The 17,225-nt window shown below is 41.9% G+C and overlaps 1 protein-coding gene across 23 annotated transcripts in view; it reads right to left on the reverse strand.

Moving 5' to 3' along the window:
* Positions 1 to 4,605: 4,605 nt before the first annotated feature.
* TCF4 (transcription factor 4) overlaps positions 4,606 to 17,225 on the reverse strand; it is a 336,085-nt gene continuing 323,465 nt past the window's right edge. For 17 of the 23 annotated variants that reach the window (XM_045187981.3, XM_024580643.4, XM_024580644.4 and 14 more), the window contains 5 exons: positions 15,652 to 15,787; positions 13,892 to 14,054; positions 10,416 to 10,645; positions 9,801 to 9,940; positions 4,606 to 9,613 (listed from right to left, as the gene is read on the reverse strand). In XM_045187981.3, coding sequence (XP_045043916.1) covers positions 9,804 to 9,940; positions 10,416 to 10,645; positions 13,892 to 14,054; positions 15,652 to 15,787 — 666 coding nt within the window. In that variant the 3' untranslated portion in view covers positions 4,606 to 9,613; positions 9,801 to 9,803. The remainder of the gene's footprint in view (positions 9,614 to 9,800; positions 9,941 to 10,415; positions 10,646 to 13,891; positions 14,055 to 15,651; positions 15,788 to 17,225) is intronic. The other 6 variants (XM_053912221.2, XM_053912222.2, XM_053912220.2 and 3 more) reach the window with 1 other exon arrangement.

The following is a 17,225-nucleotide window of genomic DNA, read 5'->3' on the forward strand; positions in this document are numbered from 1 at the left end:
AGAGGTTGCGAACAGAGGTTAGTACTGACTATGATTCGAGCATAGACGTATAAATATCTACCTGTCGTTCAGTCTCTATGTAATGTGCAACTTTCTAGGTGTCAGTGTTAGGTGAAGCATGCCACATAGACTCCAAGGTGCAGGTACTAGCCCCACTTCACAGGTGGAGGGTCAGGAGTGAGGTTAAGTGGCTTGTTTAATAGCATGTGTCTTATACGGGGTATTAAGAGGTTAAGGCCCTGACCAGCTAGCTTATACTGTGTTGGTGGGTGAGAGAGCTCTGCTCACCTTGCTGATATTAGAGGTTGTCCATGTGATCCCCAAAGCCTTTTAGAACAAGGCCTGGTAGAAATTAATAAGACAGTAATGATAGCATTACCTCACCCCACAGGCTATGCCCATCCAGGCATCCTTTGCTGACCAACCCTGTGTACCCACCCCTGATGCACCCTGCACCATCCCTAGCCAGAGTGTCCTGGCTCCCATTCTGCATCTTTTCCATCCTCATAGCTTATCATCTCCTTCAGGAAGGCTTCCCATACTGAGTCCTTTCCCTCCCTCAGTCTGGGTATGATAGCCCAGCATCCTTTTGGTTCTCAGTCACACCCCGGAATTCCTCACTGTAGACTGTACAGCCAGCCCCATTAGTTCTGTGGGTTCTGTTTCAGTCGCTTACACACACCCTTGGGTTGTGGGCTTCTGGAGAGCCAAAGTGGCATTGCACTGACGTGCTGGCATATTGCAAAGGGTTCTCGGGCAGGGAGGGAGGAGGTCAGAGAAGAGAGGACTGTGGAAATGCAGCTGCACTCTCTGGCCAGGGCTCTCCTTCAGCTCCTTTGTCACCAAAGGGAAGGGTACAGTTATTGCCACGGCTCCACACCCTCAGGGCTCTGCAGACATGAGCCCCGAATAAGTCTGTAGACCAAAAAGGTCAGCAATGAGTTTCCAGATATTGCTTGGGAGCTTGGAAGGTGATAACAATTGGAAAAATGCACTTTGATGGTTTAAGCTACCGAACCGTTTCCTGCAAGGTTACTTCCTAACAGTGCCAAAAGCAGCGCCATTGTTTTAAATCCATTTCCTGCCCTGCCTGTCAAAATGCACCACCCCTCATGGTCACTCTAACAAACGCCCTCCTGGCTCTAGAACCTGGCCCAGCGCCTCTCCCCGCTCCCTAGCCTAGCTGGCCCTGCCTGCTGGCAGTTCCTTTTGGTCGTGCAGGTTCATGTTGTCTTCCAACTGAACTTCTTCAAGGTAGGGACTGTTCCCTTGTCACTTGCCAGGACTCCAATCTAACCAGACTGAGTAGGAAACACGCTGATGAGCCACATATGACCCCCTATTTAAACTATTCAGTTTATGGGTGCTGTAGGTTTCCCCTCGTTCTCTTTCTGTCCCTTCTCCTTGCTGTTCAGTAAGAGCCATCAAAGATCTTTGAGAGAAGGCAGTAAGTGGGAGGAACTGGAATGGGCGAGCCAGTCCATTATTCTCTATAGTCTAGTCAGGGGGTGAATTCACTTCGGCGAGCCCGAGGCCACGGGACACTGTGCAGACTGCCACCCAGCAGCTGTGCCCACACTCCGCCCCAAAGTGGGTCAGGCCACAGCAAGAGAGGATCCTGGGTTAAATTCCGGAACAGGAAAAGGATACCAGTGGGAAACTGGGGAAATTCAAATATAAAGTAGCAATGTCAAATCTTAGTTTTGACGAATGTACCGTGGTTATGTAATATTTTACCCTTAGAGGAGGCTGGGTAAAGGGTATGTGGGAACATTATGTATTATCTTTGCAACTTTTCTGCAAATCTAAAATTATTTCAGAATAGAAAGTTTATTTTAGAAAAAGTGGGCCAGAGTGCAAATTTTAGTTTGGCTAGCAGTCTCGTATTGCATGAACATTCTCACATCTAGTTATATCCTAACAATTTGTAGAAAAAGAATGAAAATGAGAACTGCAGAGAAGTTTAGAAACTGTTCTGTAAAATAACCATTAAAAGACAGCAGCAAAGATTAAAAAAACAGAAATATGGACCTGGATGCAGCTGGGGTGGGGGGAAAGAGGGGTTAAAATGTGAAGCCAGCCCTGGCCAGGTGGGTTAGTGGTTGGAGCGCCATCCCCTGCACCAGACTGTGGGTTCAATTTTCGGTCAGGGCACATGATGAGCTTGCAGGTTCGATCCCTGGTTGGGGCACGTACAGAGGCAACAGATGGATGTTTCTGTCTCTGTCTCTAAAATCAATAAAAACATATCCTTGGGTGAGGGTAAAAAATGTGGAGCCTGACTGGCCACCTGGGAGAGGCGGCCAGTGCAGCGACCCCTGGGCTCAAAGCCAGGACACAAGCTACTGGTGTCAGCTCGGACTTGCGCATGTCACCTGGCCTTCCTTTCCTCACCTTTGAAATGGCCCCACCCAACTCAAACAAAAATAAGTGAAATAAATCCTTACACAAGTTGTTCTATTTTCAAAATTTTGTCATCTTTGCTCAAAAATGAAAGAGTTCCTCACCCAGGGGCTGGTTACCGTCAAAACCCTCAAGCCAGCAGGTCTGATTCTGCAAGAGCGTTTTCACTCTGCACTTGGCAAGTTTCTGCTTCCTCTTACAAGGATCTTCGTGCCAAAGCCAAAGCCATTTGACTTCTAAATATAGTGGAACAGATGTGAACGAGGACTGTATTATTTTCAGTGTTACACAAAGGGTCTTTCTTTTACCCTCTTAAGCCAGACACCAGTCCAGTTCTGGGTAGGCTCAGCCACTCGGTCACGGGAGAGGGGATTGCTCTCTGCCTTTTTTCAAGCACCGAAGCTTTAGTTAACTTGTGTCAGATTTTCTTAACCCAGGATCTGTGAACAAGTGTCTGTGCCTAAGCTCTAGAGAGATTCATCAACTCCTTTAAGCTGAATGCAACATTCATGTAAAAGGGTTCATATCCAATGAAGTATGTTCAGTACTTTCCATGGAGTGGTTTCGTTCACCTTCCAAGGGTCCACAGCTGAAAAATGTTAAGTAGCACTCACTGCTTTCGACATGCACCACTCACCTCCCTGCCCCAGTGGCAAAAAGCCTAAACTATGAGATACTGTATGTAGGTAAAGATTCAGTAACCTAAAGGTCTGGCACTCAACAGAAATACCCAGATAATGGCTGGCTGGTTGACTGCAGTTTGGACCCAACGTATTTCCAGGGCTCAACCTCAAAGCACTTAGGCTTGTCACTGGTGTTTTCTCCTAGGTGTGGCAGGGGGTCTTCCTTTTCTGGAGACTTTGTGGCCACATTTGTTCATCAAACCATCTCAATGGAAAGGACCTCTCAGGAATACCCAGGTGACTCTGGCTCTTTGTGCCCTTCTAGTCCTGGCCGTGTTTCTCACGGCAGGTACATGTGTACCTAGTTGGAAGCCAGAGCGTGCCTAATTGAACATGAGACCTTCCGGCCAGCAGAGCATCAAGGGTCCCAAGTGCACTTTGAATGTACGACCCTGGGTGATTGGAATGTAAGCAGCACACTAGTTCTTTTTGTTTTCAAGCTCTCCCTAAAGTGGCTTACTCGCAGTCTCGGGCTGTTAGCTCCGAGAAAGGTGGTCTATAATTAAAGCCTAGAATAAAAATTTCTCCTGGTGTTATATGAATGAACCCAGTTACAAGAATAAAAATAAGTCCCTGTTTCACACCTCTTTGGATGTTCTTCATTTCAAACATAATTGAGATCTTCTTTGGGATGTTTTAATTTCTCCAGCAATTTAACTTCCCTTTGAAAAATGACCCCAAGTCAAAGTTGAATGTGGTCCTTTGCAATGAAATGTGTTAACAGACTACAGGAGACTCACTGAAGGGCTTCCCGAGCTCATCTCCCCTGTTCAGCAGTGGTTATAGGGTCAAATATAATACTAAAACACTAAAGGCTTGTGGCTCTTTTGTATATATTTAAAACACACAGTAGGAACATAAGAACATCTCAAATCATTTAGAAGAAAAAAGGGTTATCAACCAAAATCTTTGGAAATTTCATAAAATTTAAATACCGGCAAACATTCCAACCCAAAAGGAAAAAAAACCAACATTTGGCTATGGGGGGCACTTCACACGTGAACCAAATGGTGTCGTAACATTTTCCTTCAGGTAAACTAGCCACTAAACCCCATTAAGAAAGAATACAAGAGCAAAAATGGAGACAGCCCCCAGATACCACGTATTCGACGGGAACATTCTGTTACGAAGCACTCATCTGCCGCGGGCTTCCCTTCCCATGGCATACGTTACTGTACATTTCCACAATGCAATGTTGAAACAGCCTCCAAGTTTTGCAAAGTAGATCCATGTCCATTCTACAAAAATATTAACTTACAGTACATAACACTGAATAATTTTAATCTGTACATTTTTTCCCTCCCACAATAGGTGACACACGTCCGTTTGTACAAGTTAGACAAAAACCATCTGGTTGTGTACATCTGGATTAAGGGGCAAAAGAGGTCAACCAGAAGTAAGCGGGGTGGGTATCCTTTGAGAAAGTATAAATACAGTGTAATAGTAATTGCGGTTAACAACATCCAGCTCTTAACAAAGTGATACAAAATAAATCATCTTAGATTTTTGACTGCAAAGATCTAGCTGCGAAAGTTCTGCCCAACAGTCGACCCACTGATCCAAAAGGTTAAGGCTGACTGGACTTAGCAAGCTGCAGCACAAGCAAGAACACTGGCGCCGTTCAGGGCTCTTCGAATGCACAGCTTCAGTGTTACACGCACATTAATTCTATTCCTTCAATGAGTTAATCCTCTAGACAGTTTCCTTTTTGTTTTGCATGCATCCCGTTCCATTTTCATTAAGGGCATCTCTTCCTTGGTCAATCATGTGCTTTGCTTTTCAATTTGTTTTTGTGATTTTTTTTTTGTATGTTTTGTTTGTTAAGCTGTCAATACCTCCAACACTTGGAAAATGAAATGTAGACGTGGTTCTTACTTACAGAAGAGAATCAGAGTTACATGGACAATGCCAAATGAAGTGAAATAAGTGTCAGAAACAGTTTATCAAAATGGCACATTTATTGCTACAGAACGGTCATGTACATGACTTCATCGAGTAACTACAGATGGGGAACAGGTAATGGCCTAGACCGAGCTGGGTTTGTTTTTGTCTTGAAGGAACTCCAGCACACAACCTGTTTGGACACTTCTACAAATCAGAAATACACCAAAAACATGAAAAAATCGAGGCACTCAGCCACACATTGAAAACAAGGTGTAACTGTTTATCTTTTTTTTTTGAAATATTTTCCCTTTTTTTCTTTTTTTTAACAATTTTTTAAAGTTTTTAATGCTGCAGCTATGTGTACAGTCGCAAAAAATTTCCCCGCTGCGACCTACAACTAAAAAAAACAAACAAACGAAACAAAAAACAAAAAACAAAAAAAGCTACCATACAGTTTCGTCTCAGTAACACATGGTAAAATAACATCTTTTAAATAGTAAAATAAAGTAACAAACTTTTACTCATAATGATTCCAAAAATCTACAAAGAAGAAATATTCAGAATCTGACAATTTTTTGTAATATTCATGGTATAAAAGGATTGCTCCTACGAAAAATAAGCCAAATATATTTTTATTTTTAAATTTAGTTTTTTTTTCTTACTAGGGTGTACTACAGTCTATTTTATAGCAAAAAGAGCACTAGACAAACAAAGCTTTATAACAAAAAGCCAGGCACTGATACATGGTAAATCTCTGCTTTTTTTTTTTCTTATCTTCACTTAATTGCATCACAAGTAACAAGAATGAAAAAGGCCACAGTTCATATATTTTCACCATTACATATGTCTATAATACTTGAAATGAGGATGGCAAAACCAGCACTGCACAAAGATGAGTCCACTTCAAGTCCCATGAGAAAGAGCATGTCTCTAAAGAAAAACAAACAAAACCAAAGCAAAACTAAACGAGAGGCCGAACGGCCTTGGTGCCCCATTGTGTTGGAATTCATCATATTCCATCTTGACTTTTTTTTGTTTCCAGTCAGCCAGCAGACTAAAGTTTTGTGCTTGTTTATGCTGAGATTGTTTCATTCCTGACTCAAGTTCGCTTTTGGACACAGATCATATTCTGCCTGTTGGATCCAAGACGAAAATCCTCTTAACCCCGAGTGTTGGTTCAACTCCCTCCCCAACCCCGAACCCCTCATCAAAATAAAGACCACAAATTTAAAAAGAAAATTCAAGAAATAGGAAACAAGTGAAAAACAAAAAGGAATCGGAAGACTGAATCAGAACCAGTTGCGTTACTGGGTGGACCGACAGTTGTATAAACATTAGTGTTCCTTGCAGCTACACAGAAGACAAATGGTCAAACCTTCTAGATGAACAGATCCCTATTCTGCATATTCATAAATTACTTGAATGTGGAGGTGGATCAACTGTTCCAAGTTGCTTTGAATGTCCAAGTCTCTTAAACAGATCCCCAGCCTGTGTATCATCATGTATAAAATAGCATAGTATGGACCCTTATGACATTTTTGTGGAGTTCCTAACTGTGTTTTGCTAAATTTCATTCTGCAAATCCAGCGCAGGATACCAATATCTTACCTGGGTTTGACAATTTACGAAACAACAACGAGAAAAAAAACACACTAAAAAGGCCACATTCCCTTTCATCTTTTTCTGTTTCTGGTTTGTTATTTTTTTTTAAATGGGGATACAACCCAATCGATACAGGTAGGTGCTGATCATGTTTCCCCACCGAGCACAAAGCAGTGAGCAGCTTTTGGTGGCTGTTATCAAGGTTTCCGCTTATTTCCAAAGGGAATTCAACAACAGAAGTATTGCATTACTGAGTAATGGATACATCAAAGCTGGTGAACAGTAAGTTGCAGCTTTTACTCTGTTTTAGTGAGAACAAAATATAAAGCACCAATTTAAAAAATAATCAAATAACTACAATTTAATTTTTTGCTTTGTTTACAGATTTGAAAAACCTTAAATCACCTCTATTAAGCACCTTTATGATAACATGTATCAAAAGTGCCATTCTTAAAATGTACATCAATGGAGGGAGTGTTTCCAGTTCCCTAAAGAGTAAACAGCGTATTTTCTTCTGTACACTTATCCTGAATGTGATCGAAGTATACCTGCTTCCTATACAACATTGTTCCTAGGGATACCCGCCTTGGTAGACTGTACAGAACGAGTGCAGAATGCACCGCGAACAGCAAATCTTTACACACTGAGGGAACAAGCACACACGGTTTCCACCACTCAAGGGGGGGCGCACACTATATCGTCTTCCACGCCCTTCTTTGAGCCTCTTTGTTCGTACGTTTCACAGGAAAGCCTCGGAATAACTTTTATGAAGTTTGATTTCTGCTATTCTCCTAAGGTTTTAATCCACCTCCACATTTTAGGAACTTATCAACAAATCAAAGTATTTTAGTTTTATCGCTACTGAACATATTTACAGTTTTCAACACACACACACACAGCTAATCAAAATGTTTATGGGTTTGTAAAAGATGACCACGTGGTAACTATCTTATTTGTTCTTACATTTTTGGAAATGAACATAAAATTCAGATTCTTGTAGCTCACTATTTCATTTAAATGAGACATTTTTAAACCACAGTTTAAAAAAAAACAAAAACCAATACAATGTATTAAAACACATAATAACAAGAGTCTACGTGTAAAAATATAACTTTTACATACACAATTTCAAAATAATGATACGTTTGCCATTTGTTGCATAAAATTTACAAATGTATTTCATTACTATATAACTGGCAAAACAGGAGAACAGATGGAACATTTAGACCATTTTGATGGATTTATGGCATTTACTCAGTGCTGATAGGTGGAAAAAACTACTTGAACAGGGATTTTTTTTTTTCTTAATACATGCCAAGATTGTGTGGCTGTAAAATAGAAACGAGTTAGAGACAAAAGGATGCTGACAAATACTTAACTAGGAGCACTATTTGTTTACTGCACTATACACCAAAGTCAATCATTATAAAGATTCACGATGGAAGTTGGTTCAGTTGTGCCCAGACGTCAAAGCTCGCTGTCTGATGGGCTGCTGTGCCACAGCTCGACCACGCTTCTATCACACAGGTAAGTACAAACTGCATTCGTACTGGCCAGAGAAATGCTGCACTGCCCCTCCGCAAGAAAGTGCAACTTAATGCTTCAGGACTTATAAGGCTTGTTATAATGCTGCATGATGATTGAATATTGGCATTTTTCAGACAAAGGAGGAGGCAGTTAAGTCATCTACATCTTAGTAAACCCATTTTGAAAAAAAAATCAAGAAAGCAACAAAATCAGCTCTGTCACACTACTTGCAATTTTCTCATTTGATGGTTTTTGAACTTTACTTGTTTTTTTTGTTTTTGTTTTTTTCCAAAAATCTGACCATGTATTCAGAAACGCCTCACTGCACACTACTTCGGCTACACATGTAGGTAACACTTTAATCATTTTGTTAAATCACAGCCACTTTGATTATGTTATGTTTCCGATGATATAAACATTGGAAGGCACAGTGGTAACATTGTAGCATTCTAACCTTGTACCTCTGAAAATCCCAGAATTGGGTCACAAACGCAACATTACAATTCAGACACACTCTTTTTGCCATGTCTTAGTAATGCTGCTTGTAATATCTACACATGATGTGACTTTTAAGTCCTGTGTTCCCAAAAGACTGGAGAAACAACTTTCTACTTATTTATGAATGAAAGCAACATTAGGGTCAGCATTTCATCCTGCACTACCCCTCCGGAAGCAGAGTTGGCACTACAGGTTACAATAACAAACCAGGAAGAAGGGACAGAAATAAGACCAAAAAAAAAATCCATATTTACAGTAAAATCTTTCTTTTAAAAAAGTTAATCAGTACTATTTTTTTTTTACAGGAGAAAAAAGTCTGAAACAAATGAACAAAAGCTTACCATAGTCACTAAATTTTTAATATATATTTATATATATATTTATATATATATTTGTCATAGGTCTATAAGATCCATCTGTTCCTCCTACCCTAAGGAATGGCTAATGTCATCACTTCGCTGTCGTCAGGACGTTTGCTGGTTTTGTTACGAGGGCAGCCGAGCTTCCCTTATTCACTACCCAGTAATTATAAACACTAGCTGACTTGAATACCAACAAAAACGTTCATGTAGTTTTCTTCAGAAGTACACTTTTTCATTATTGCAAGTTTACAATTTTTAAATTAAATATTTTTTTCAGACTTACAAATTAATTATATTTTTTTTTCCAAAAGAAGTTTAGGCACAAATGCATTGTTCCACAGTGTGGAAAGATTGCCATTCAGTCTCTGGGCTGCGTCCCAGCCTGCACACGCTGCTTTGCACATTCTGAATGATATGTTAAAGAGAGTCATCCCTCAAGTTGCACTTTTTTCTTTCTTTTTTTTTTTGTTTGTTTTTCGGTTTTTTGATAATTGGGAATGCTGAAACCTCTTGCGTCTGCGATTCATAACTACTCAGACTTGTCTTATATTACAAAAAAAGGGGGTTAAGGAGAAGTGTTTATGTGGGCTTAAGATAATACAGCTGTTAAGGAAGTGGTCTCTTGTATTAATGAAGCAATGTGGCAACTTGGACCTGAGAAGAAAAAACAAAAAAGAGGAAAATTAGTTAATACATTTATAACAGAACCAGTAAATGTTTTATTTATAAATTCTTTTTTTCAAGGGGCAAATCTGTTAATTTGGGGGAAGTGTGGCTGTTCCAGCCAGGGCCCTGGTGGGACTAACAAAGAAGATTACAGAAGGGCTGAAAGCACACTTGCCCTTTACATCTGTCCCATGTGATTCGATGCGTCTCCCATTCCAGGGTGGGGGCCCGCCAAGGACAGTGGGGGCGGCTCCGACGACACCTTCTCCTCTTCCCTTCTTTTCAGACACGCGGCTTTCGGATTCAGATTCCTTTCTGTGGAAGAGAAGCACGGAGCACTTGGTGAGCGTCAGGGCAGCTGGCAGAGGTGGTGGGTGCTCTGCTGATGGCCCTTTTCTCAGTTTTTACACTACAGAACGGAGCCCGGTCAGGAAGTGTGCACCACGGAGACTCTGCTCAGGCACTAGTAGAAGGTGAACTGCACGGGGCATCTGCAGAGCCACTTTATAGTATAATAAAGTTGGAGACACAAATAAACTAAGCTCCGGTGACTGACAGTGCACAGGGAAGCATCACAGCACGGTCTCAGTTGTGAAGAAGCCTGTAACTTAATTACAGGAGAAAGGGGAGCTGTGTATAGATTTAGACATGGTCTGCCATGGATGTAATTATTCTGAATGGTGCTTTATAGTCTCCTATCAGCTGCTGCTCAAAGCAGGCGAGTCTATCAGGGCCCCCTTACACTTGGTGAGACTGTGGCTTCTGCAAGGAGCCATCGCCTTGTACTGACCTCGGACCTGCTGCTCCAGGCTGAGGATGACAGCCACGGCCTGGTGCAGGATCAGGAGCTTGGTCTGGGGCTTGTCGCTCTTGAGGTGGAGCTGCACCATGCGGCCGAGCTCCTTGAAAGCCTCATTGATGTCACGGACCCGTAGGCGCTCACGGGCATTGTTGGCCATCCTCCGCTCCTTCTCACGCTCTGCCTTCTGCTCCGGGGTCAGGTCCTCATCATCATTATTGCTGCAGGACAAAAGGGATGCGACATTTTCTAATGGTGTGGGGAAAAAGAAAGTGTCCAAATTACTTTTGTTTTCTTCCATCTCAAGCTCTCGTCCTTGGTAGAATTTTACAGGCACCTGAGCCTGGGCTTGCTTTAGATGGCCGTCACAGTCCCTGGATATTAAACCCAAAGCAAACGGAAGAGGTTAAAGTTGGGGGCCAGAGTGTGTCCATCCTAATACAGGAGGGCAAAAGGCTGCACGCTGCAGAGCAGGCCACGGTCAGCTTCGGCTGAAGCCACACTGCAGGACCACAACTCAGAAACAATTTTAGATGGAAGCTGCTTTGTTTTTTTAAACTTTCATACTGTGACATCTGAAACCTAAGAAAAGTAAGTGATTGCAAAAACATTTTGATAGGTCAAAATTAACAGGGTGCAGCTGAACAGGATTAAGGAGAGGGTCCTGCATTGAAGACACCAGAGCAGCAGGAGTGAAGACTTTTGTCCAGGCCTCGCCATTCATTTGCATTAAAGGTGTGGTCATTCTACTGAATGTACCTGAGTCGCATTTTCTCCATGGATGAAATAACAAGATTAGAAAAACATGATCTCCGTGGCCTTTAACACCACGGATGTTTATGATCCCAAAAACGAGTTAGGGGAAGCCTGGGTTGACACGAGCTACGTAAAACAAACAGAACAGAAACCGAAGATCGACTGGCTGGATCTTTTGACTCATTATGAGTCAAAAATGAAGCCAAAAAGCTAATCTCTGATTGTGAGAACAGGAATATTATGTGATTCATATCAAAGGCATGGTTGGGCCCTGTCGAGTCTGGAAAGGCGAGATTACTTCTGTTTGTGGGTGTCATGCCGACAAATTAGAAGAAACTTTTGAATGGAGGGCAGATAGGCTGATGAGCCATCTGGAAAGAATATCATATAAGGAAGGTTTCACAGAATCAGGGCTTCAAATTTTTCATGGGCGATTATGTAAAAAAGAGAGGCGTGGGAGATGTCTTGTTTCAGGAAGGCAGAACAGAAAGAAGAACTCTGAGTGGAACAGTTTGATTTAATATGAGCAAGAGAGTTTTGGGGATGAGTGAGATGAAAAATAAACTCCACCAAAAGTAAAAGGCTCTGCATTACAAGAAGCAATATGGAAGGCGGCCATCTGTGAGGATATCAACCTGGAGATTTAATTACTGGTCTAAAGAACCATGAAGGTTGACCTCTATTTTAAAATTCCATGAATCTGAAATGGTCACAGGAAAAGATGTTAATCACAACACTTTGGAGCTGTAGGACATGTGGGAAGTGATCTAGTCCATTCAATGTACGCTAAATGAAGTTGGCTTAGCATATATGGCTCTAAATCTTCTACTCTGGAGAATCTCTGGGTAACTTCCAAATTGCAATAAGGATCAACTATGGTTGAGGAGCTCAAATCAATCAAAAATGGAAGTGATATTCTTGGGTTGTAAGCACATGTTGCACAGAAAGATGACCTATGTAAGCCAAGAGCACGTGTATGGGAGGGGAGGCAGGAGACACCCGAGGAAGATGCTGTGAGCTCATCTCCCTAAAGGTTAAGCGCTCTTCCAGATGGGACTGCCTGCTGTAGATGCGCGCTAGCACACACAGAGCCGAGCGAACCCTTTGGAAAAGGCTGTGCCATCTGATCCTCCTGACTCCCTCCGCAGATCCTTCTTTCCCTCGCCCATGACCTCTGCTGATGCCAAGGAAAAGTAAGGTAACTGTTCATTCACGTCCACATTCCACTGCACCAATAAGATGTGACACGTGAAAGGAGAACAGAGTCAAGTTTCTGCTAGGCCCGTCCTGAAGTTAAAAATTAGGGGTAATATTTTTATATATCAAACATGTGCCAAGCCTTTCACAGAGTGGGCCTGAAAATGGGGATTGTTTTCCAGAGGTATTCTGGGTAATAACTAATTAGAATTGTTTGTGCAAATAAAACTTCCTGGATTTGAAAAGCACTGCCTTACCACACAGTTTTGGAGGCATAAGTAAATGTCACAAGAGTGACCTTTTAAAGTAAGGTTCTTAACAACGAGTTAAAATGTTGTACTGAACCTGTAAAGGTTCCCCTGATCCATTAATATGCATGTGTTATGGCCACTACTTAAGTGACCCCAGAACTAGCGGAGAAAATGGTGAGCATGTGAAAGCCCCTCCTCGATCTCTTGTCACTATGGCCAAGAGTCAGGAAACTGCAGGATGGTGAAAGGTATAAGCTAGAAGCTTTTGGCAGTTTTGAGACTTGTGGCAGGTCATGTAATCAAATTTATGTTAATAATTACAAAGGCAATGTGAAAAGGCAGCATGTTCTTAATTCCTACAGGGCACTAGACATAATCTTGAGGACAACAGCCTTTAAAAGGCAGGTGTACTTGGCCCTGGCCGGGTGGCTCGGTTGGTTAGTGCGTCATCCCCATACACCAAGGTTGCAGGGCCGATCCCCCATCAGGGCACATACAAGAAGTACCAATGAGTGCATAAATCAGTGGAATCACAGCTGATGCTTCTTTCTCTCTCTCCCTAAAACAATTTTAAAAAATCTTTCTTAAAAAAATAGATAAAAGGAAGGTGTAGTCTGAGCACATTTAATTTACAAATCAAAACAATCCAATGGACTTGATAAAAAGAATATGGGTGTCATGGTATTCAAAACCATCTGATTATCAGATTACAGTTAAAGTTCAAGGGCAGAGGTTCTAATTTAAAGATACTGAATGCTGTATTTAAGAAAGCCAACCAGAAGCTATTTCCTGCTGTTGTATTTTCTATAGATGGGAGTATCAGGAGAAAAACAATTAGCAATTTAGGTGTTGCTCTTATACATACATCAGCATCCTTAGGATAAATCAGTATTTTCTCTCTTTCAAGGTAAGAAAAACATTACAGTTGCATATCCATCAATTGAGTTTTCGACATCACAAATTTCTCTTTTTAAAAAGATTTTAGAAAGAGCATTTCTGACCAAATTTGTAGAACAAGTACCATTTACGAATCGCTTGCACTGGGTGTGATTAGCACCGGGTCCGAATTCACAAATGCAGGGACTGCTCAGGCATCGCGAGAGTACAGGCAGTATCTGAAATGATACGCCAGTACCTCCAGAATAGGCCTGTAGTTTCCATTTTACCTGCCAGGAAAAAACTGAATAGTTTCTTCCTGTTCTGTTCACTTCATCAAAGTCCAATAAAGGAATTAAATGAAGCGACAGTATTATATACTGTTACCTAGATCTTGACCTAGTAATTGATTTGATATCCTTCTTGTCGTCATCTAATTTCTTGTCCTCGGAAGATTTCGTGTCCTGCAGGTTCTCGTCGCCCTCGTCGTCGGATTTGATCTCAGAGCTGCCGGAGGAGACGCTCTGGCCCTGCAGTCCTGGTGGCATGCCTAAGGGAAGAGAAAGACCAGGTGACATTTCCACGGAAGCCTCGAGGAACAAACACGCACAGCCCAGACTGTGGAGCTGCCAGCCATACAATTCGCACTGCTGAACTGTGATCCTTCTGGCATTTTCTGTGTGTGCGCTACCTGGCGAAGTTTCAAAAACGCACCTGCGGAAACAAGTTTTCTCTTCATTGGCTCTGAGGTTAAATTCTATTTTGCAATCTTTTGGAGTAGATGGTAATTTCACTGTCTACAAAACATCAACTTAATTGCAATGAAAATCATAATCATGAAAATCACACACCTCAATGTTCTGATTAAGAACCCAAGTAAATATCAGCTATTATATTGAGTTTCTTCCATATGCAATGATTTAATAGAAAAATGTCCTTAAAATATAATTCCCAGGGAGTACGCTAACTATGTGCAGTCAAGGCTTCAATAGATACCCTAATGATATACTGAAATTAGTCTTCTCTTATCCTCAAAGAATAATCAGCACTTAAAAAATGGTGCATATGGAAGGAAGATAGCTGCTCAAAGAAGAAGTTTCTAGCTTTCTCATAGCTCACGTTTCAAGATCACAATACAGTTTAAAACTTGACCGTAATGTAATCATTTGTTAGGTAGAAGCACATCGAGTATTACTCTCTATTTGTAATCCATGTGGTCTAGAACCTTGTCATTCAGAATCGGGGCCGTGGGTCAGGAGCTGCCTTACCACCTGGGAGCCCATTAGAAGTGCAGAATCGCACACCTACTGAATCAGAATCTGCATTTTATCAAGACCCACAGGCCATGCTTATACACATGAAACCTTAAGGAGCACTGATCTAGGACAGAGAAGGAAAAAGCAAAGGCTTGTTAAAAGATTTGCCACCTTATTACTATTCAAATAAAAATGGGGAGGCGTACCCATACATAATTAACACTCAGATCGGTACAATGTGAAAGAAAGCTTACACATGTTCCTGTGTTGGTGTTACTACCTTTATTCTAAGTGTGAGGGGAATAAGAAGTTGTTATTTGTCCCCTCGTCACCTGGTCAGTCCCACAGGGAGCATGGCACCCTGGTCTTGCCTCAACAGCACAGCATGCTGGGGTCGTGAGAAGCCCTCTGCAGGCAGTGGTAGGAGGTGGTCCTTACAGGCCTGGATGACTCAACACCGAAAACTGTCTGAGTTCCATTTTTTTAAAGTACCTATGTTTCCTTCAATGTTCAACAACAAAAACAATTTCCTTCCTTCCTATTCATTTGGAAATGTCATTTTCAGGCTACAACTAACCGCATTAGAGAACCTGAATGAGTAAAATGTGGAAATAGCTAAAATAAAATTTCCTCTCATCAGTCTATTGTCTCATTCCCTGCTGAAATAGTACCAGGAATTCAGAGGATGTTTGAGAAAACAGCTACTGAAGAAACACAATTTGCTGGCTACATTCTAAATACTTCCCCATTTACTTGCCATTTTTGTACCGAATTTGATTCTTGGTTGTCTGCCAGTGCTTCCTGAGGGATGCATGCCAAGTAAGAGTGGGATCAACACCAGCTCTATTGTGGTCCTAGTGAGGTCAGAAGTGCCCTCGGAGGTGGACCTACCTCTGTAAGGGTCCTGGGGTGGGTTCAAATCTGGGGAAGTGGCAGACTGGACAGGAAGCTGTGGAACCGGAACCTGGTTTGGCACAAGAGAATGGCTGCCTCTGAGGGCCACGCCATCTTCACGATGGGCCCCAACCTGCAAGGTGAGAGGAACCATAGAGTTTAGTGGGAACCAGCGGTGAGACAGCTATTTCCTGGGGGAGCGAGGACCTGAGGAAGACGGGCCTTTGAAAAACAACACTCCCAAATGCATTTCACTAGAGGGCGCCGGAGGACTGCACATACACCTATAGAGCCCTGCAAGACACTTAGCCCTGCAAGATGCCGCGCTGTACGTTCAGTGACAAACATGGCAGAGGAGCTCAGGCAGGTAAAACGTCAAATTGTCTCCCAGGGTGCTGCAGTGGAGCGCACTGATTCGTACCCATCTGTCTTCTATCATGTCCGCCAACAGATCTGACAATTATCTTAATGCCCATATGCTTAATTGTGGGCTTCTCAATTCCCCCATTGCTATCGGAAATCCTACAGGAATTTCAATTTGGCATTCGACTTTCATTTCAGGGGATAAGATTCTCAGGCCTGCCATTTTTTTTCCATAATGCCAGCTAAGCCTCTGACAGCGGAAGCTACAGCAGTATGGGACATAGCCCCTGCTCGGTACAAATATAATAAAATGTCACCTGGCTTTCCAAAACTGGCAGCCCATTCCAAATTAATGTTTACTGTATTTCCTCAGCTGCTGAGTTCCAAATCCAAAGGGGGACTGTTTCTGCCAATGCCACCACACCGGAAAATGTACCAATAAAGGTTTTATTAAACACACCAGTAATGCCATCATTGCCATGCGAAGATGTTTGGACATTTTTCCATTTTTTTTCACCATTCTGATCCTAGGAAGACACCATGTTGTAAACACTCTTTATGCTTCCAAGAATAAAATTATAGCATACAGCATGATGACTTGGTCTGGAAAAAATACTGCTGAGCTTTTATTAACTACTACTACCTACTCGGGGTCCAGAGATGTAAAGCTCACGGCACCGAGGCAGCAGTCGCTGACTTTCTAGCGGACACCTTAAAGCAGAACCACTCGGCTTCTGCAAACTAGGGGAACCTTGGTAGTTGCATTTTCATTGGCATAGTTATTTTCCTAGCTTGTTGTTAGGTGAACATTTACACAGGACAATAATTCTAACATTGAAAATATTTATCCATGAATTTAGATTGCTGTAAGTCAGAAACTTGAATTTTTTCCAATCCAAATTATAGAGCCACTGAGGTGAACCTGCATTCACTCCTTTGCTACCAAATGTTTAAAAAGAGTATTCTCAAGGAATGCAACAACTACCTGAACGTGAACTGGCAACAGTAACGCTCACAGAACCGAACAAAGCACATGCTAGCTGAAGGCAGCCCAGTATAAAGTTACCACCGTTACACACTCCGGAACAATACAAGAGAAAATAATCCAGGGGCAGGGGAAAGGATCATATAAATCATCCTAATCACTCAGATTCAAAATATAGCAAGACAGGATTTAAAGGCTCATGAGCATGGGGAAGTAAAAACCA

Source organism: Desmodus rotundus, chromosome 10, assembly GCF_022682495.2.
Source record: "Desmodus rotundus isolate HL8 chromosome 10, HLdesRot8A.1, whole genome shotgun sequence".
Taxonomy (NCBI): domain Eukaryota; kingdom Metazoa; phylum Chordata; class Mammalia; order Chiroptera; family Phyllostomidae; genus Desmodus; species Desmodus rotundus.